This window comes from Schistocerca gregaria, chromosome 1, assembly GCF_023897955.1.
Source record: "Schistocerca gregaria isolate iqSchGreg1 chromosome 1, iqSchGreg1.2, whole genome shotgun sequence".
NCBI classification, from domain to species: domain Eukaryota; kingdom Metazoa; phylum Arthropoda; class Insecta; order Orthoptera; family Acrididae; genus Schistocerca; species Schistocerca gregaria.
In genome coordinates this window covers 160,478,381-160,500,657 of record NC_064920.1, presented here as the reverse complement: position 1 = coordinate 160,500,657, position 22,277 = coordinate 160,478,381, and the positions used below count along the sequence as shown (strand labels likewise).

The 22,277-nt window shown below is 40.1% G+C and overlaps 1 protein-coding gene across 1 annotated transcript in view; it reads left to right on the top strand.

Annotated features, from left to right (window-relative positions):
* The first annotated feature begins 15,970 nt into the window (after window positions 1-15,970).
* Window positions 15,971-22,277, top strand: part of LOC126335442 (ribosome quality control complex subunit NEMF) — a 63,960-nt gene continuing 57,653 nt past the window's right edge. Inside the window, exons 1-3 of the mRNA XM_049998729.1 lie at window positions 15,971-16,194; window positions 16,288-16,459; window positions 16,552-16,754. Of these exons, the coding sequence (XP_049854686.1) occupies window positions 16,139-16,194; window positions 16,288-16,459; window positions 16,552-16,754 (431 nt within the window). The 5' untranslated portion in view covers window positions 15,971-16,138. The remainder of the gene's footprint in view (window positions 16,195-16,287; window positions 16,460-16,551; window positions 16,755-22,277) is intronic.

Genomic DNA, 22,277 nt, shown 5'->3' with positions numbered 1-22,277 from the left:
TGGGCTGTTGATGACTGGAAACATGTTGCCTGGTCTAACGAGTCTCGTTTCAAATTTTATCGAACAGATGAACGTCTACAGGTATGGAGACAACCTCATGAACCTGTAGGACCTCCATGTCAGCAGGGGACTCTTCAAGCTGGTGGAGGCTCTCTAATGATGTAGGGTGTGTGCAGTTGGAGTGATATAGGACACCTAATGCGTTTACATAAGACTCTGACAAGTGACACATACGTAAGCATCAGTATTGGAACAACCTGTGTTCTAGCGGAAAGTACTGTCACAGACACACCCTCAATGACATCAATCAAGATGGTGGATTTTGGCGGGAAGAAGGTCAATTGGGGTACCTCCACTAACCTACCCCCCCCCAACCCCCCAGGAAATGGTGGGAAGTTCAAATTCCAACATGATAATGCGTCACACCTAAGAAAATCGCGGGAAGATAGCTCACGTATGCTTTCGCTACCAATCTAAGAAAATTGTGGGAAAGAAGGGACACTTGTACTAACCTCAGCCACCGGACCGCCACTTCCTCCTATGAACTGCCGAAAAGTTTGGATTCTGATAGTAAAGAAAGGTCACTTCCGCTTTCGCTACCAACATAAGAAAATTGTTGCAAACGAAGCTCACCACCGCCACTAACCTAAGTCACCAGGCCGCCACCTCTTCCTAGGGGTTGATGGTAAAAGGACTCAGCCTGCACTAGGCTGATGGAGAGAGAAAGGAATGTACTTTATTTATTTGGGGGGGGGGGCAATTTATTTAGGGATGGAGTATATTTTTCACAGACTGTGGCATGTCCCACAGCATACAGACCTGCAAACTACTGTATAAGACTCCAGACACTTTTTAATTGTAAACAGTAAAAAATAACCCATTGCACAGCCTACAGACATGCGAAACACTCGTAAATAATCCAATACATTTACGGCCATATAGCCAAACAGCTCTTAAATAATAATAATCCATCTAAGAGACTCTGCTTGCTAATCATCAACTGTCTAAATCATACACCAGCCTTTATTTAAAGAATTAGAGGAAGCATCACCACCCAGTGTATTCGCCACTGATTCCAGAGCCGAACTGACTTAGTTCATACCTATGCCACTAGAGGACGCTGTAGTGACGTCAGGTGATGACGCAAGTACCGTAATCTAAGATGGCGCCACCTAGTGCGTTCACCACGAGCTCCAGACCACAACTGTCTTAGTACAGTTCGTCGCCACCAGAGAACGCCTCCGTGACACCAGCTGATGACGCAGGTACAGTTATTCCTGATGGCGGCAAACAGTGCGTTCTCCATGAGGTCTAGTACTCAGTACCACCAGCAGAGGACGCTGTCATCCTTTCCTTTTCGTGATGTAAACCAAGATAGTGAGGGAACATTGTGTGAAAACCACTTAGCTCGCTCTGGGCTGCTGGGGAGAGTAAGGATGGAGTGCACTCAATTTATTTTCAAACAACTTATTTAATCACAGAATATATCTATTTAACGACAGATCCATATATGCGATCATGACATAACATCTCGTTCTGTGTTCTAAAATTGATTGTAAATGTAGCACAGCTACCACCACCAAGCCCAAATGCATTGATCGGGACGTGTTGTATAGCACTGCACACGACTGTATCCAGTCACCTCCACATTTGGAGAACGTTTGCTCTGCTTTCTGTATGTCTGTGTATAGGCACGCCTCTTGGACAGTTCCCAAGATAGATAGAATTGCGAAAAGTGACGAGGGAATAGGTATATATTGACCGAATGTAGAGTCTAATGCAGTGAAATTGAGGAAATACTTTGTTATCTTCTGGTTGGCGCCAAACTATTTGTATATGGAACCAAGTATGCTGCTACATGAGGAATCCCGGAACACGTGGACATCAAAACGAAGGGAATAAGGCAGGCAGTTAAATTTTTCCCATTGAGGATGCATTACACTGTATGTCTATGGAGGCACCAGTGATTCCGGATGCAACAGTCACGTGACATAGCCTGCGCTCTACTCGTCTAAAGCTACGTGTTCTGTATGTTTTTAAAACACTGTCTCTTGCGATCGTTAACGGCAAACTTGTTGGCCATCAGAGGACTTCCGTCTCATGACTGAAGAAACTTGACACACTCCTCTAAAGTAGCTTAGATTTATGCGATCGTCCCTGTCACATCTTATGTGTAAAATCGAGACTTCAGGGTCATAACTAACTTAGCGGTAAGAGCTTGTGATGCGCTGCAATGTGTACACATTTGCCCGACTGATGCGACGTTTACAGAGTTAGTGACGGAATAACCTGTAATTTTCACATGTCGGACGCTGCTGCTATTCGTTTATCTGTTTCCTTGTAGGATGTATCCCCCGCTAGTAACTACCACTTTATGTAGGAACCATGGGCAGATGTGAACAGTGGACACTACATATCTTCGCAAAGCTACAGGGTATTTCAAAAATGACCGGTATATTTGAAACGGCAATAAAAACTAAACGAGCAGCGATAGAAATACACCGTTTGTTGCAATATGCTTGGGACAACAGTATATTTTCAGGCAGACAAACTTTCGAAATTACAGTAGTTACAATTGTCAACAAGATGGCGCTGCGGTCTGGGAAACTCTATAGTACGATATTTTCCACATATCCACCATGCGTAGCAATAATATGGCGTAGTCTCTGAATGAAATTACCCGAAACCTTTGACAACGTGTCTGGCTGAATGGCTTCACATGCAGATGAAATGTACTGCTTCAGCTGTTCAATTGTTTCTGGATTCTGGCGATACACCTGGTCTTTCAAGTGTCCCCACAGCAAGAAGTCACAGGGGTTCATGTCTGGCGAATAGGGAGGCCAATCCACGCCGCTTCCTGTATGTTTCAGATAGCCCAAAGCAACACACGATCATCGAAATATTCATTCAGGAAATTAAAGACGTCGGCCGTGCGATGTGGCCGGGCACCATCTTGCATAAACCACAGAAAAATCCTCTGTTCTAAGGAATAAACCATGTTGTCCACAGCACACTTGCACGTTGTGAACAGCACACGCTTACAGCAGAAAGACGATGTACAGAATGGCGCACCCACAGACTACGTTGTCTTCTATATCTTTCACAACACTTGCAGCGCCATCTGTTGTTGAAAATTTTAACTACTGTAATTTCGAAAGTTTGTCCGCCTGAAAATGTACTGTTGTCCCAAGCATATTGCAACAAACGGTGTATTTCTGTCGCTGCTCGTTTAGTTTTTATTGCCGTTTCAAATATACCGGTCACTTTTGAAACACCCTGTATATTGCGCTCCTATCATGCAAAGCAAATGTTTTACGATTCGATAAGATAGTTCAGCGTAGAGAAACTCTGAAGAAGGATGTATGTCTGATAGGCCAGAAAGGTATTCAATCAAACATTATAGCCCGTTTTTAATTGCAGAACGTTGTAGTCTTAAGAGTGGGTGTGTTTATGTTCTCTATATTACCAATACCTTCCATGTACAGGCTCTAGAACAATAATTTAGAATTGATAACTTAGATGATTTAGGTAAAAATGTGTCCAACTCAATTGACCTTGAACCTCATTGCTTATCAAAATAAGTCTTTTCTTGTTCTTCTTAATTGTATGCTATTACATTATGGCACTTTGAAATCTGTTACTATATATCGATAAGAAGTGCTAAGCTCTTCGACATGGTCACAACTCAAGAAATCTCGTGCACTTGGATGGGTTGGAACTTGGAAAGCTATATTCATTCACGAGGTGTGGAGTGTAGTGCTCTTCTTCTGATCGCTTGAAGATTAATTCTCTAACGGTGCTGCAGGGTGGGTTGGTCAATGATTGTATGAGGTTGGTCTTTTACTCTTAGATGGGGTGAATGCTCTGTGACTCCCATAGGCTGAGAGATAGATCGTAAATTAAACACTATGCTCGAGGTAATGAAAATATGTAGAGCACTGTCTCTTATACTTTGATCATTTACGTGTTCGAGAATTAAGAGTTAATGGACGTACTGCTCAGTCGTCTATCGATGTTCGCAATGACACTCGCACCGTGGAGAGGGCATGGTTTAGCTATGATACTGAAATTGGGCAAACATGCTGTCACATCATTGGCCGGTGCTGAACTTCGTGTAAAATTCTTTGCACTATCAAGTCAGTTGCTTAATATAACAGTACATCGACGGTGTCTTTTCCATCACATCTGCGCATTCGTTACCACATAATGATTGACTGACATAGCTTGTTTGAGTTGGGGAAGAAGTTTTGTGGATGGGTGACTTCTGAGGGTTGTTAGCAGCTAAACAGCGATAGTGTACACAAATGCAAAATTACCAGTAACTCTAAATGGAACGCCGAGCCATCATCTATTCCGTCAGGATGACATATGAATTTAAATGTAGAGGTCATGAATCACTTTCAGATGGTAGTTTGGAAACTTTCCACAATGCTGCCAAACTCTTCTACTTTCCTTATGTTGTAAGTGTGTTTTACTTAAAAATGATTCAGTGTTATGCTATCCGCTGTGAGAATATGATTTACATGGTGTGATCTCTAGTTTTCTGTGAGAGGTCGTGGATCAGAGCGTCTTAATGTCAGTTTATAATCTGACACGGAACTCGAAGTCGTGGCAGAAAACGAAATCTTTGGCAATGTAGAAAAGTGTGTTAAAAAACAGTGTATGAACAGGAGCAGAGGGAGCGTGTGATACAATACCTCGCTTAGAGTATAGGTGATGAAAGTTTAAAGTGGTCAATGCAGTGTGTGTATATTTAATATGATCGGCTCCACATAGGCAGCTGCGGTTTGATGTGTCGGACTTGGTGAACTGTTACGAATGCTGGGGTGGCTGCATGCTACACTGTTCTGGGCATGTATTGTGAAATGTCTTTCTTCGCGCTGAATGCCCACCATAGCTATACGTCATTGAACCCGCATCGACGCCTAGGTGACTTGTAAATAGGATGAGCTTTTATAGTTCATAATTTTTCAGTGTTGGTGTGGGTATTGAATAACGAAGATAGCATGTTGGGAATCTGCAGTACTTGTATCTAGTTTGGGTACGCACCACATTGCGCGCATTTCCACCGAATGTTCAAAACATGGTCCTGTTGCAGTAACTCAGCTCGATCTGTTTCTACGTGGATTACAGAAGGTGTTAGATATGACTTTCTCCGACTTAAATTGTAACTAGCACCAGTGGAAAGCTGTAGAAAAGTGTGCGAGTGGAGGATGTGTAGGGTTTGATTAAAACTGGGTTGTAATTTTACTGTAGCAGACATGTTCAAGGAAGGTGACTTGTTTAGAGATACGAGAGTGCGTGAAATATGATTGACTTGAGGGTGTGAGCCTATGCAAGTGTGTGTTAGAATGGACGTAATTTCTAACATATAGTGTAACCAGAATGAGATTTTCACTCTGCAGCGGGGTGTGCGCTGATATGAAACTTCCTGGCAGATTAAAACTGTGTACCCGACCGAGACTCGAACTCGCGACCTCTGCCTTTCGCGGGCAAGTGCTCTACCATCTGAGCTACTGAAGCACGACTCACGCCCGGTCCTCACAGCTTTACTTATGCCAGTATTTCGTCTCCTACCTTCCAAACTTTACAGAAGCTCTCCTGCGGATCTTGCAGAACTAGCACTCCTGAAAGAAAGTATACTGCAGAGACATGGCTTAGCCACAGCCTGGGGGATGTTTCCAGAATGAGATTTTCACTCTGCAGCGGAGTGTGCACTGATATGAAACTTTCTGGCAGATTAAAACTGTGTGTCCGACCGAGACTCGAACTCGGGATCTTTGACTTTTGCGGGCAAGAGAGCACTTGCCTACATCCACTCCACATGTCGTAGTTCACCAGCATCTATGGACCAAAGTCTTGCGTTTCTTACATCAAGGCGATCGGGTAATCGCTAGCACCAAGGCATTGGCCAGGAGTCATGTCCTTTTGGTTCGGGCTTACCAGGGACGTCACTCACATGGTTCAGAATTGCTGCACATGCGCCCAACACCTGTCCCGGCCCCCTCAAACTTTCCTCTCTTGGTCTATACTGGCGGGTCCCTGGGATCGCATTCATTTGGACTTCGCCGGACCCTTCCTCGGCTACCAATGGCTTCTTGTCGCCGATGCCTTTTCACATTTTCCATTCGTTATCCGTTGTACCAGCACCACTTCGGAAGTGACCCTCGCTGCTCTCTAGAAAGTTTTTTCCTCAGGAGGGTTGCCGCTAACAATTGTTACCGATAATGGCCCTCAACTCCGTAGCCAGGAATTCGCTATTTTTCGTTCTGCCAACGGCATCCAACACATCCTCACTCCGTCCTTTCACCCGCAATCGAATGGCGAGGCCGAACGCCTCGTCTGGACATTTAAAACCCAAATGACAAAATATGCCTCCGCCCACACTTTGGACGAGTCGCTGATGTCATTCCTCAGTTCCTATCGGTCGACGCCAATCGGCTCCCGTAGTCCGGCGGAACTTTTGCATGGCCGGCAACCTCGTACCTTTTTGCACCTCCTCCGGCCCGGACGCAAACAACGGGTTCCGACTGCACAGGCTCCCTTTGTTCCGGGATCCCTTATTTGGGCGCGAGCCTGAGAGCCGGATGGATTCAGGGGGTGATCGTCCGCATAGCCGAGAAAGTGGTCCGCCGGCACCGCAGCCAATTACAGCGCCAGTATCAGGCTTTTCCGACCGCCTCTTCTTTCCGGCAAGCTGCTCCACCACGTTCTTCCGGCCGCCCGGATGTGCTCCCTTCCACCCATGGTCGGCGTGCAGGGACGTCAAACCCCGTCCAGCAGCAACACCCGTCGTCTCCACAGCAGCTGCAGGCTCCTCTGCTGGCCCGACTGGCTGCGCCGTCCGCCATTGCTGACGATGCCCCCATGCCCTTGGCACCGCCGCCGCCGATGTCGCAGCCTAGCCAGCGATTCCTGCACGGTCTGCTTTCCGGGCAGCATCCTGCGAACGTCGATGAACCTATGCCCCTGGCGCCATCGCGGCCGGCTTCCCCACCTCTTCTGCGACGCACGCCACGCCATGCCCTACTCTGCAGGGGCGAGTTTTCACCGCCTCCTCCAAGAGGCCGCCAAGGCCAAGCAGGGTGACGTCGCCCTCCTCTCCACCCCCCCACCCCACCCCCAGGAAGGATGGTGTGTACTGTCTGACATCAGGTTCCCCTAAATGGCAGGCAGCACTGCATAACAGCCACGCTATGAGGGAAACAAACCAACAGCCAAACAGGCGAAGACATCAGGTAAACACACCGAAGATTCCAGTTGATTAATAGGAACCTTTCCTTGCAGAGGTTGCCGCGACATATCCGACCATGGATTCCTACACCGGGTTTCTGTTGGCTCCAGCTCACTATACAGGCAGACCTGTCTTCATCTGCTGCTAATGGCAACCGCTATAGCAGAGTCTCCGAGAAGATATCACTGAAGCCGCTATACTGCACCGCCGATCGACGTACCAGCCGACCGAGAGGGACCACATCTCTGGCTAGATCGACAGACATCTACATCTATTGTGAAGCCAGCTATTGTATTGTACAAGAAGTTACATTCAATAAACTGTTGGAGAACACAACAGTTGTTGTCTTGCAAACATTCCCATCTGTTGACTCAGGGATCGAGACATGGCTACACGATTCGTTACAGCTATGCAGATAAGATGCCTATCATCTTGACTGCTAGTGATACGAGGCCATTGGGATCTAGCACGGTGTTCCATATTACCCTCCTGAACCCACCGATTCCATATTCTGCTAACAGTCATTGGATCTCGACCAACGCGAGCAGTAATGTCGCGATACGATAAATCGCAATAACGATAGGCTACAATCCGTCCTTTATCAAAGTCAGAAACCCAATAGTACGCATTTCTCCTCCTTACACGAGGCATCACAACAAGATTTCACCAGGCAACGCCGGTCAACTGCTGTTTGTATATGAGAAATCGGTTGCAAACTTTCCTCATGTCAGCACGTTGTAGTTGCCGCCACCGACGGCAACCTTGTGTGAATGCTCTGAAAAGCTAATCATTTGCATATCATAGCATCTTCTTCCTGTCGGTTAAATTTCGCGTGTGTAGCACGTCATCTTCGTGGTGTAGCAATTTTAATGGCTAGTACTGTAATAAAGCCATTTTTTTGTCATGAATGAAACTTATTATTCGAACAACGAGGTGACTGCGTAAGTCCATGCAATGATTTCTTGAGGCGACGAACAGGCCCTGACCTGCCACCGAAATCTCCTGGCTGAGCTATGTATATTTTTGTGTCCAAGTCACCAAATAAAAATGCAATTCTAACGTCGAATTGACCAAGTTTCAAACTTTCTTCTGCTGCAGTTGCTATTGCAGCACGAATAGCATCATAACAAGCAACTGGACTAAAAGTTTCATCATGCTCAAGTCCCGCAAGTGAAACATTCCCCACACAACCAAACGATCAATCGATCCATCAGGTTTACAGTTAATATGAAGTACTCATAGATTATCAATAACACGGTTTCCTGTTGGCAGTTCTACCAAGTCGCAGGTATCATTTTCTTCAAATGCCTTCATTTCTTCTTTCATCACATTAAACCATTCATTGGAATTACTGCTTTTCATAGCTTCGTTGAAGTTTGTTGGTGCGAGCTCTTCATGGATTGCTTTTGTCAGGAAAACTAATGCATTTGCTTCTTGAGAGTGGTTAGGCTGATATCCTAATTTGAGTCACTAAATTTTACTGGGGAACGTATTTCGTGAACTGGACGTCGATTTCATAATTCATTCGAATATTCTTGCTCACTAGTTTCAATATGATCAACAGTAGATTCATTTTTCTCTCCTGTTACTTCAGGTACGGAATTAAATTCCAGTTCAACTGAATTTCTAGTTTTACATAGCTTTTCTGGTTGAAAATCATCATTGGTGATTTCATCACACGATGTTTTGATGGAATCCACACTTTGTAACCATCTTTGTCATTTACGTAGCCAATGAAATTACCAGGTATAGCCTTTTCATCAAACTTAGAACGAAATTTCTTTGTGAAATTTTGACCCAAATATTCGTAGATAGCTAAAACTGTTAAACACTTTGCCAGTCCACAATTCGAAAGATGTTTTACCTTCAACACTTGACTTCCCAGTACGACTGAGTAGAAAAATGGCTGTGTCACATGCATGAGCCCAAAATGATTTAGGTAACTTGCTAGACGTTAATATCGAGCGAGCTAATTGAACTATATGTCGATTTGCTTGTTCAGCAACACCATTTTGCTCAGGAGTATCTGGACACGTAAGGCGAAACTCAATACCACAGTCCCGTAGCCCAGTAGCTACTGTGTTACAATTACCCTCTCCTCCACAGCCAGACCGCAATACTTTTACCTTCTCTTTCCACTAACGACGGACACTGACGTGTACCATCTACAATGGAATAAAGAGAATGTTCCTTTAAATAAAGTTGAATGTGCCATTTCCATGTTTCCCACTGAATTTCATTTGTCAATTTACGAATGTCTGTACGACTAATATCGTCACTCAACTGAAGCGTTGTGATCGCCATTCCAAAAGTTTTGCATTCTCACGAATATCCTAGTAAATGGAAGAATATTCTGGTGAAGTAATACTGTAACTCTCAGAGCTTGAAGCGTTCAAACCTGGGCCCATAACATGTCGTGGGTGAATTTTTTAGCAAGAACACAACACTTTTAGGAATAGTGATCTTCTTCCTTTAATACCTAAAAGATGACTCATAGCAACAACAGAAACTTCATAGAGTAAAATCATGGTGAATAAAAGAAACTCTTAGAAGCAAGTAAATTCACAACACAGCACCAAGCACCACCATATGAGAGGAGAGGAAACACAGTTCCGATTTTTTACTTTACCATAACCATTTTACATGTAAAAGATATGTTTTTATGAGGTTTTTACATGAGTCACTTCTATGTTTCACACGTTTGCAAATTGGTTCAAATTCTGTAAAAATGTGGACAAATACAGAGAATTAATGGTCGTTCTATTGTTCTGTGAAAGCTTTATCCATTGCCACGATATAGCGGTCTATAGTTGCACATAAAATGCATTTAAAATCCGGTTTACGTGAATCCCACATCCTGAGACGGTTTAAAGTAATACAGGTGATAACAAAAAATATTGCTACAGTAGTTATAAGAAGCATTTGCAAAAATGTTTCACAGTTCACATTTTATATGCGAAAAATCACGCATTTCCATATTAAACTGTGTTTCATAAAATGTGTTGCTTTTTAAGTGCTGCATGTGGGTAGAATTTAAAAAACCGGTTATTGCAGTTGAGTATCGTTTAGTTGGTTATACATTAAATATTTTACTCGCCAGTGGCTCAAAAGCATCGAAACATCTTTAGACTTGCAAAACAATGCATGTAGCAAACCAGAGTTATGAGCAGCCCTGAACAAAATTATATACTGTCTAATTGAGCATTTAAAGCTTTATCTATAACCATACAGAAAACTAAATACCCCAAAAATCGCTATAAAAATAACTCTCGGAAAGAGGGTATCTCATTTACAATCAATTAAAAAAATGTTTTACTGTGTTTTCTTCAAAAACTAGCATGCTCTCTTGCAGAAAATTTATTTTCAGAAAAACAAGCTTAAATACTCCAATTTTCGTACAGGACTGAAAATTTGATAGCATTTTGTCTCGCATCATTGACTCACAGCTGTTCTGCTCATTTTAACTATTTACACTCATACTTAATTCGGACTTGTTGTTGCACTATTTTGTGCCAAAATTGTTCAAATCAGTGTTTCTACTAATAGTTTCTTAATTTTCAATTTTTATTAAAGAATAGTTTAAACAAACAATACAAGAATTTTAAATTAAGAAATAAGAACAAGATAGACGACTTTCAGGAGTTTATAACGAAATGTATTCCAAAACTAAACCCTTTTACATCCCTAACTCTCTACAAGAGATGCAATTTTCATTCTGGTCTTATATATTTAATCAAATTATGACACAGCAGGAGTAACAGATCTTTATGGAAAGTTAAGTGCAGAATTAAAAACAATCAAAAGACTGAGGACGAAATTGGAGAAGCAATGCAGAGGAAATGGAATATGGGATACCATAGCTGTAACATATTTGGATGGGTGATTCTTAAGGAGAAGTATCTAAGTCACTGTTTATAGTTTTGTGAGAAACAAAATAAACTTATTTTTTCTTATGTGGCATTAAATACTGTTTTGGTAAAATTACAAATTAAAAATGTACATAGGCCTACAATTAGGCACATTTTCGACGTGTAATGCCCAATAGGAAACCAGAAAAATTTGTTTTATCTTATTGACTTAGCGACCTTCCAACACTCAACAAAATTTCAAGTATGGTTTTGGTGCAAATAATGCAGTTTTTTTATTAAATAATAAGTAATATCTGCTATCTGTTAGCTCATAATATAGACACAAACCTTTAATAGTCAACTGATATTATTACTTTACAAAGACTTGTTTTACTGAACATTATTCATTACTGTCAAGAGAAACTTAAACTACAGGCCACTGTGAAAGTTGATCAAAAAAGCCTTTCTGTTTTCTGCAGTACGTGATATAACTTTCTTTTGCTATTTTACATGGGCATTCTTCCTTGTGGATAATGTTTGAAACTGGGTAAAGATACTACGCTAGTGTTCTTCAGAGTAAAGGTATTCAGTGTTAGAAAACCACCTAATCTTATGTCTTCACTTGTTTTTATAATACCTTTATGTTTATAATACCTTTAAGTTTTTATGTTCACGAGAGTACTCCAGATAATGATATTTGGAAATACTAAATTGGAATCTTTCATTTGTTGGAAGGTATCTGGTTTCAAGAGAGACAGGACTTCTTATAATGAATAGATCTCCAAGTAGAAGACCTGATGATCATGTTGGTCTTGGCTGGCATCATTGTCCCTGGACTTTTTTTTCGCCGTTAGTTATAAGCTCACTACTTCATGAGGAGTGTAGATAGTGTCACATTTCCTAATGGGACATTCTATTATACTGAATTTGTAAAAATGTCCGTGTAAAGGGAAAAACTGTTTAATCGTTTTAAACCTGCAAATATCGGTTAGATCAACACTAACTCTTGACAATGTATGGTACTTGCTTTGTCCAGGACAATTATCGGAAAATAGGTGTTTTTATGTAGTCCAACAAGAATAAAGCAAATTCAACAGGTCCTTTGTGGACCTGGCTTTCATGGTAGATGTTGTAATGGGCTAAATATGTTTTAGTATTAAAAAGACAACACAAACAGTCACTAAGTAATAAATTTTCTGAACAGGAATCTTCAACAAACTTATATGTTGTATATAATCAAATACAAGACCTAAGATATTTTCATTTTCTTTACTCTTTTTAGTCATTTCATTAAGGGCATATTTGCAATGTTAAACTCAAATGTTGGCAAAATAAATTTTGCAGTATCCCGTAAATGAGGACTATGCATTCACACCTTTTTTTCCTTAAAAAACCAACATGTGGCAGTTCGTGGTTTTCTGATCTTTAAGTTAAAATTTTCTTTGAAATATGCATTAATAAACACATACTTGGTATCTGAAACAGGATGTTTTACCTCATACAATTCATACGTTTTTTGACAGTCAGTTTAGATGGCAAACATTGAAGTTTGTATCAGATTCATAGTGCATTTTGTACCCAGGAAATGAGTTTATATATTCACATATCCTCAAACGTTTTCTTGCATGTCATAATTGTCATATGGTAATGTCTTTCCAGAAGTAACTGTCTAATATGTTTAATACGAGTCTCAGTCACATCATAGAGCTTAAAACAAAAGCCACCCCCTCTCAACAAACTTTTATCTTTCTTTCACGAAGAATTAACAGAGCATAGTACACAGTGAACAAAAAATTACATTACTGACAATTTTGTAGAAATTAATTCTTATGGTACGAAATGTTTGTCTTTGTTTAAAAGAACATTTTGCTGCCAACATTTTTTAATAAAAAATACTTTGGCAACTATTTAACAAATGAATTTATCGTTTTAGTAAATGATGTACACAGTAAATGATAGTACACAGTGAAACAGTTATGATTTCTTACATTACTAATATCTGAATGGCTTAGATCACACACTAAACAATAATATAAATATTAAATATAATTATGACCGTTAGGTTACAATATGTTTTTCTGAGGGAAAATATCAAATTTACCAAAAGTGATTGGACATAACTCCGTCATCTCTTGGTAACCATAGGAAACACTGAAGGCAAAATCATCATAATGTTCTTGTGTGATACACAAACTATTTCTTCTGCTTCTGGGAACACAGAACCAGTTATGGCTTTTACTTTTTCGAATGTATGAGACTTCATATTTATCACCAGCAAGTAGCTTCAACACTTAAGCAACAAAAATCGAATCAACTATAGTCACCACTCACATCATGGTTCAAATACAGAAGATATAGTGATAAATTCTCCTCTGATTCATTAGATGACAAATCGTCCCAATTTCTTTGTTCATCACTATTGCTGGAGCCCCTTTCAGTTTCACATCGCTTAGTTTTCTGTTTTTTGGCTCTCTTCACATTTCTTTTCTCTTTTCCTTCTAACTTTACCCTTTTCCTTAAAGCTTTTTTTCCCCTTCATTTGCACCCTTCTCATGTGTTAAAGTCAATATGATGCTTCCTCCTTGGGAAGTTCCCAGTTGCTTTCTTAGTAGGAGCTTTTGGGAAATCATGAAACTCCTTCAGTGAGAAATATGATTTGCTGGTGCTAGTATCATCAGTGTATAAACTTCTACTGAGTGATTCAGCATTTTGCACATCATTTTCCTGAGTGCTTGTCAGGGCACATGGCTATCTAAATCCAATAGTTCTACTGGATTAGACACACCATCAGAATTTAGAGAGTTGTCTGAAACTGCAATATAAGGAAAACCAACTCACTGAAGATCTTGGCATAAATGGATAAATTCCACATTTTCTAAACCCAGAAGTTTCATTTGTTGGTGTCACTGCCTTAAGATAATTTTTACCAGCACATTCTTTAACTTCGTAAACTATCATAGGCCTGAATTTCTCAGTGTCCATGAATGTACACTGTTTCACTGTGTATTGTAGTAAACAAGTGTTTCACTGTGTACTAAAGACACTGTAAACTAAAAAATTAGTTGAGATTCGTAACCTACATATCTACCGCATCTAAAACTCATTAGTATATCATTAAATGCGTATATTAGGCCCCAAGAGAGAAAATTCCTCTTTGCTGCAAGTATTATGTAAAACATAAAACCTTTAAATGGATATTAACTAAAATTTCTGACTAGCAGAAAGATTCAATAACATACACACCATTACAATCAAAGATGTCTCTCATAAAGGTCAACACCAAGGAGGTGTGGTCAACACATAGTGATACCAACATGAAGCAAAAATATTACTAAAAACAGCTTAAATGGAATTTCACTGTGTAACATGTTTCACTGTGTATTACTCTCCCCCACATGGATTTAAAGAAGACCATAATTCCTCATATGATGTAGCTTAACATGAGTCACTTCTATCATCCATCCAAAACTTGTTTATCTTTACATTGCAAATCAGCATGTAAAGAGCTGTATACCAAGGCTTTATCTATGTCTAACACTTTGTGAAGCAGTTTCTTTCTGTCCTAAAACCAAATAAAGAGATATTTAGGTGTAGGTAATGTATAAGATTGAAATGAGAGGTGATTATTTTTGTTCCCAGTAGTAAACAAACAGCCACATAGCTACAGACATTTACCACAAGAGACAAATTTTCTGTCTCCATACTAACCTGTTCATTGGGATAAACCACCTATTAGCCTATTACCCAATCATTTATCGCCACAACAAACAAAAGAAGCAAATAGAACCAACAGCAGAAAACAATTTGCATTGTAACCAACTCTTGAGAGTTGAAAGGGACCAGAGTCACTGACGGTTTTTGCTTATGACACTTACTTCAGAAAAGACCCTGGATGTAGCGTGTATAAAGAAAGCTTGACTGAGGCGCATTTTGACAGTCGAACGTGTGTAAACCCCAACAGATAGCGAAAATGATCTCAAAAAAATATGACTTAGTTATCACCCACTCATTTGTCTGTCTCCATGACTATTCGCAAATATCTACATCTACATTTACACTCCACAAGCCACCCAACGGTGTATGTCACCAGTCGTTATGCCCTGTAACCTGCGAAGTAAATTAATATGTGAAAACTACCATCACTTAACGAGCCACAGTGTCGACAATTTGGATCGTTTTTCCAGCCCCTTACAGAATGTTTGCAGTTTTCTTTTGCAAGGCTTGTTGTGAACATAGGTCACGGAATAATTCTCTACGATGAGTTAATGTGCTGAGCTGAAATATTCATTGCGCGACCGAAGCCGCTTGTCGCTAAAATTTCTTTCCTAGTCCGAACTATGGCGGGTCAGCAGTGAAGAGAAACTGTGTCGGGCGAAGGCACGAGATTTAGTTGAGTTATTGCATACACGGACATATGCGCCAATGCTTGGATAGTTTCCTCAGCAGAGTTAAAGCAGACTACCTGTCGTGTCGTCGTAAAAACATACTTAAATGTTCTGTGTGTATTTGAGCTACTAATATTATGATGAAAAATCTTATGACATTGTAAGATGATCCCTGGTTAATTCAGGAAGATATCTGTGCAGACAGATCGTTGCGCGTGGACCGGCTCCACTTTACACCATCCCACACACCCGTTTACATTCTGAGGGCGAAGGATTTCATGCCCGTTTAATGACTTACTAAACGGGTAGTCGTAGACAAATTGTTACTTTAAAAAAGTTGGTTTAAATAGTGTTAGCGTAACAGCATTCCTTTCCTCTTATGTAACATATTTTATAGTGATTCTATCCTTTACCCAGCTTTTACATGACAACTTACAATTTGCCAGGATGGTCTTATCCAACGACCTATATAAACAACATATGTATCGCCTTGGTCTTATCTAATTCATTGCCTGTGACCAACAAGATTGGCTGCCCTGCTTAAGGAAAACAAAAGCGAAAATGTCATCAAAGTACTTCAAAGGCCAAAATCTCTGAAGGACCTGTGGGATATGACGGCGTAACAATATGAGAATTGTTTATTTACAGTAGTTCTTGAACAGTTATTAAAAATGAAGACTAGATTTAGTACGTTCGATATCGTATCAATTGCCACTGAACTTCAAAGGTAGTTTCGTCGTTTTGTGTATTAATTTGTGTGTGACAGAATTCCAATGTAGGATGTATTGATAAAGTTTTATCCGCAAATTTTGTGTTTTAGGTTGATTGGCATGCGTGTGGCACAGGTATATGATATAGATAACAAGACATTTCTTATCAAGTTGCAAAGACCCGAGGAGAAATGTGTTCTGCTTTTGGAATCTGGGAACCGTATACATACGACGGGCTTCGAGTGGCCAAAAAATGTAGCTCCTTCGGGTTTCAGCATGAAGGTAGTGTTCACTTTAAATTAATTTCTTCCTTCACGCCCCCTCCTCCCTCTCTCTTCCTAATAAACAAGTGAAATGACTTAATTTTTCTGTAGATGCGCAAGCACCTGCGCAACAAGAGACTAGAACATTTGAAACAACTTGGCATGGACAGAATACTGGATCTTCAGTTTGGAACAGAACAAGCAGCGTACCATATCATCCTTGAAATGTATGACCGAGGCAATATCGTGTTAACAGACTGCGACATGACAATTTTGTACATTCTACGTCGTCATGTGGAGAATGAAGATGTAAAGTAAGAGTTATATCTGAACTACCACTTCTTTTAGAATCATAGATTGTTTTACTTTTAAGATATTCATATTAAGCTAGACCCTTTACACTCTGAAGGCGACTTCTGGGTATGTTTTAGCAGTATTACTATGCCTGTGTATAAGCGTTTTTCACAGTGCGTTTGACATACTAAAGCCAGTTGGTGTATGTTTGGTTACCATTTATTACTGAGTTTCCTCAAATCGAAGTAAGATGTGTGATTCATGAGAATTATTTCAGTAGAAAATCACGACGATTGTTTTAATTTCTGTAAGACTTTTACACAAAACTAATGAATGCTATAGAAGAGTTGTTATAAATTATGTTGTACATTGTGTAGCAGTGGGCTCAGACCAGATACATTTTGGATTAGACTGGAGAATGGCACTATCCTCATTTGTTGTCCCTAGACTACACTAGTTCATGCCAGAACACATCACTTTGTTGTATTTTTGTTGTGCTTGTTTGATGATTTAAGGCATCATTACTACTAACAAACTATAACTTGACATCTTATTTGTGGGGAGAGGCGAGGGTGCTTGGGATTTCCTGTGGGAAGAGGGAGAGGTTGGTAATGAGCTGTGCCTACATGCACTCCAAGTACCCAGTGCAGATAACATAAAGATGTGTTTGGAGCTTCCAGAAGCTCCTGAAAATCGTCTTTCTTTTCCAAACCGGACCAGCAACCACATCACCACCACTCATTTTCGAAGAAATCACAATGAAAATATCGCCATGAAACGCAGACAGCACAGCTCAGCAGCAAATCAGATGACACTGCTGTCAACACTGGCTAAATGTGCTACACAGTTGGCAACGAACATCTGCAGATACCTACAGCACCAAATCTCCCAACGTCTACTGTTGGGAGTCCATATGCCAATTTATAGTTCCCACATAGTGCTCTTATGTATTGTGATTACTATCTTTGCTCACTTTTGTGTTGTCGCTGAGTGTTGTTTACATTCTGTGTAGTATTATACGCAACCCATGCTCGAGTATAAATGTAAAGGCTCATTTGAAGAATGTGGATGAACCACATATTGTACTTATAAAACGGTGCTAACAGTATAGACAAATGTAAATAGAAGATCCCATGTAACATACATCCAATTTTTGTTGATTACAGAGATACAGCTGTTACAATGTACCCAAACAAATACAGAAGGTGTTACGCAAAGGAATATTATTAAGTTCAAAATTGTTTTTCTTAAATTTCACCTCTAATTTCAATGTACTACAGATTTCTCATAACAACTCCATGTGTGTCCGCGGCTCGTGGTCTAGTGGCTAGTGTCACTGCCTCTCTATGACTGTGTCCCAGGTTCGATTCCCGGCCGAGTTGGGTATTTTCTCTACCCAGGGACTGGGTGTTTGTGTTATGCTCATCATTTCATCATCATCACCATCATTTGCCAGATTGGAGTGTGTAAAATTTGATACTCATTATGGGCGCTGATGAGCTCGCAGTTGAGCGTCTCGCGAACCAAATATCATCACACATCCATATATAGCTCCTCTGAAGTCATTTGATGTTCTTTTATGAAGGCAACACTATTAATAATCTTAATGATCAGTTCTTCTCTTGTTTTATTTTCTCTTTGTAGACTTCACTTTTCAGCCACCTCCACTGGCAAATCCCTCTAGAGGGTTGAGGTACAGGACCTTAGTGGTCAAGAAAAGTGACCATTTCTGCCAATCTGTCTCTCAGAGAATGTGCAGGGCCCCCAGATTTTAGATTAGATTAAATTCAGGTGACCACAGGTGATAAATTCAGCTATGTAAACTCGATCACAACTTCACTGCTTGAACTTCAGAACAAAAATGACAGTTGATAAATACACCCATAATAAATGAAATGAAAATATCTCTCTTACCAATAAAATGATATGCTATATGGAGTCTTTTATTTAAATTAGCATTTACTACCATATCCTAAAATATTTAATTTTTCTACGGAAACACACTGTATCTGTTTAAGAATGATCAGTAGATACATCATTCAATTTAAATCATAATTCACTTCTCTGAAATTTATGAGGCTCTCAACATCATTTGAAATTTTGAACATATTATTAACTTTTATTTATTTATTTTTAATCTCTCTACGTATTTATATAAGGTAAACTCTGAGTCTATATGCACTATTACTGATACACAATTTTATAGATAATTTTTATCATGTGATTACTGTTATTGAATATATTCTGGTGTTATGATTACAAAGTGTGGAAGAAAGGAGCTCTTCACAGCTCACAAACTGCTGTGCAGAGAAAAGCATTGTGGGAGGAGGGGGAGGGGGGGGGGGGTTAAGAATAAGCTCTGCTCACCCCAGACAGTGCTGATTCTACTGTGGGGCTGTGTGTTTCAGACACATTTCACTCTGCAAACCATTGTGAAGTGCCTGGCAGAGTGTACTTTCCATAGTACTATTTATTAAGCCTTTTTGCCATTCCATTTGCATATAGAGCACAAGAACAATGATTGCCTTTGTGCATGCTGTTAGTTTAATATGGTCTTCACAGTCCCTATGGCAGCAATGTAGGGGGTCGTACAAAAGTAGAATTGATACACAGTAGTGATGAATGACTGTTGACATGCTTATTCCACATGATGATACTAATTATGTAGGGAAAATATAAATCACTACTTACCATAAGGATGACACATTAAGTTGCAGACACCACAGTTAAGACACTTACACATAAGCTTTTGGCCACAGCTTTTGTCATAAAAAGAAAGCGAAACACACACCATTCATTCACACGACCCAGTACAGCTCATGCACACATGACCAGCAACTCGTGGTAGCTTGGGCCCAGGCTGCTGGAGATAGCTGTCGCACGCGCACACGTGTGTGTGTGTGTGTGTGTGTGTGTGTGTGTGTGTGTGTGTGTGTGTGTATGTGTGTGTGTTCCCCCGTTGTAGACTGTGACATGTGTAAGAGTGTTTTAATTGTGCCTGTCTGCAACTTAACGTGTTACCTTTATGGTATGTGGCAATCTGTCTTTTTCCTACAGTGCTGATATTTCTGCCAGGAATTTTGATTGTTTAATGGTACTAATTGTTGCAGATATCATGTCAGTTCTCATAAACAGCATTTGGTTGCATTGTTAATTATTTGGGTCTTGTGAACAACCCCAGTAGTCAGTATGTTCCTTGAAATTTTTTTTTCATATTTTACACACAGGGAGCTGTGATATTTTTCGTCTCTAAGTTTCAGATATAGATGTTGGTTTGATGTTGTGTTTATAATATTTCTTTTGTGTTTTGTAGGCAGTAGCTTAGATGATTTTGTTTACTAGATAAATATAGCTCAATGGAAATGATGATGCATTGAGGAGGAACATTCTTTTGAATAGTGTGATATGCTAGACCTATACATGTTGGTCCTTTTTTTTTTTGTGAGGTTGTGGAGACGGGGTGAACTGTAGCATTGCCCAAGATCTAAGTAGGATTGGAAGGAAGTAGGTTTGGAATTTGGTTATGAATTTGCAACACCAGTGCATGTGTTATGACTGCATTTCATATACATCGCAGATTTCAGTTACATTTGCATCCTTGAAAAACCTCATTTTCACACTGTGATCTGATCATCTTAAGTTTTTAATATGTTAGAGGCATTAATAACAACAAAATTCCCATCTCAAAATCCACTAATCCCTTGGGGACCCTATTAAGAAGTTGTCAGACATTATTTTGGTAATATTTTTGTGTGGTTTGTGACGTCATCCGTTGGTCACTTCTTAAGGCTAATATCTCCACCGTGATCATGAGATCATTACTCTATCAGCATGGTGTCAAGTTATTGCTTATCCCAATTATTTTTGTAGCTTTGGTGATGTATCTTTACTTATCTCTGTATTGAAAGTAGGTAGTTCTTATCAATGTACAAATACTGATCTACTCTCTCTGATGTCCCCCTTCATCTTCGTCGAACCTCATCCTAATTACAGGTTGCTCTCTATCATTCTGAATGACTTGCCCTTCATTTTTAACTTTACCCACTCTATCGCTGTCTGCTTCATGATAAAGAAACTGTTAGTTTCAAAAACAAGATAATCTGTACCTTTTACATGGAGCTATCAGTAGTAGTACATGTTTCATCTCCTGAAAGTGTGTGTCGCTACCAAAACTGTGTCATAATTTACTAACTGATCTTCCCTCCTCTTTTGCTGAAGCATCTTACCCCGTTACCCCCATTTCTGATTTCGTTAAATATAATTGTCGCCATTTCCTTATGTAAGAACACCAGAAAAACAGTTTTGTTCTGGAAGCTGAGTATGTGATATTATGCATGAAATTTTTGCTCTCATGTACAATTTACACTGGTCAAAGCAATTAAGCAAGCACTCAGGAGTTTATCAAATGTTTTGGGAAGTATAGTAGAGCCACTTTGTATGAAAAACACAGAGCTGGTCACCAAAATAAGTGGCTTGTGAGAGTTTGTTGATTACTGGTAATTAAAATGATGATGACTTTTGACACTTCTGCACAGAGGAAGCATTGGGAGGCACTGCAGCTGGCTCACACCAAATGTTCCTCACTGACTTTAGGTGCATAGTGGTTAGTGGGTTATCAGTGAAGCATTGTTAAATATTAAATGAATGACAATACTGACCAAAGTACTGCAGTCGATAACTATTTTTATAAATACTCAAGTTAATGGTGTAAGCGGCATGATTCCTAGGTAAGGATCATCGGGTCAACGGAAGCGTCCGATTCCAACCGTCTGCTTTGAACCCTTGACATAAGGGTGTTATGGTGTGTGACGTCATTACGGTGAGGAGTTTATGAGTTGGTAGTTTTTGTAGATGATGTCTTGTTGTGTTTGATGATGCCCTGTGTGTGTGTCTGTGTGAGTGTGTGTGTGTGTGTGTGTGTGTGTGTGTGTGTGTGTGTGTGTTTTTCTTTGTTTGTTTTGTTTGCCTTAGTTGTAGGTGTAGGTTTTATCGTATCAATAGCCATGGTTGACCTGTACAGGTCAAGGAAAATGACCGATTCCAATTTTTGTAGTTTTATATGTAGGTATTGGTGTTCATAGGCACCATATTGGAGTCGCTTAGAATAGCCATTTCTGCCATGTTGATGACGTCATGGGTCAAAGCAGACGGTTGGAATCTATGACACTTCCGTGATCATGGATTAGCACTACCCTCTTGTTCGGAGACAGACCTGGCTGGAGCTGGAGCTGGTGTTGACCTTCACGGGTACATGTTTCATCAACTGTGTTCTTTGTATGGCTACTATGAGGCTTTGTATGTAATAGCTTCTTCCATCAGCATTTACTCCTCATTAACATTAAACTGCATGTTTAGTTATTGTTGCTTGCCACATAACTTTTCACCTAGGCCCATCTATTAGGACTGAAATGGGTGTGGTATGCAGGAAGCCTGATTATGCTACATTCCTTTGCTGTAACCAGTTCGTCGACTTAGTAACGTGGTATTTTTGACTTGTACAGTTCTACGAGTTGCATTAATTCTGCCTTATTCATATGAGGTTC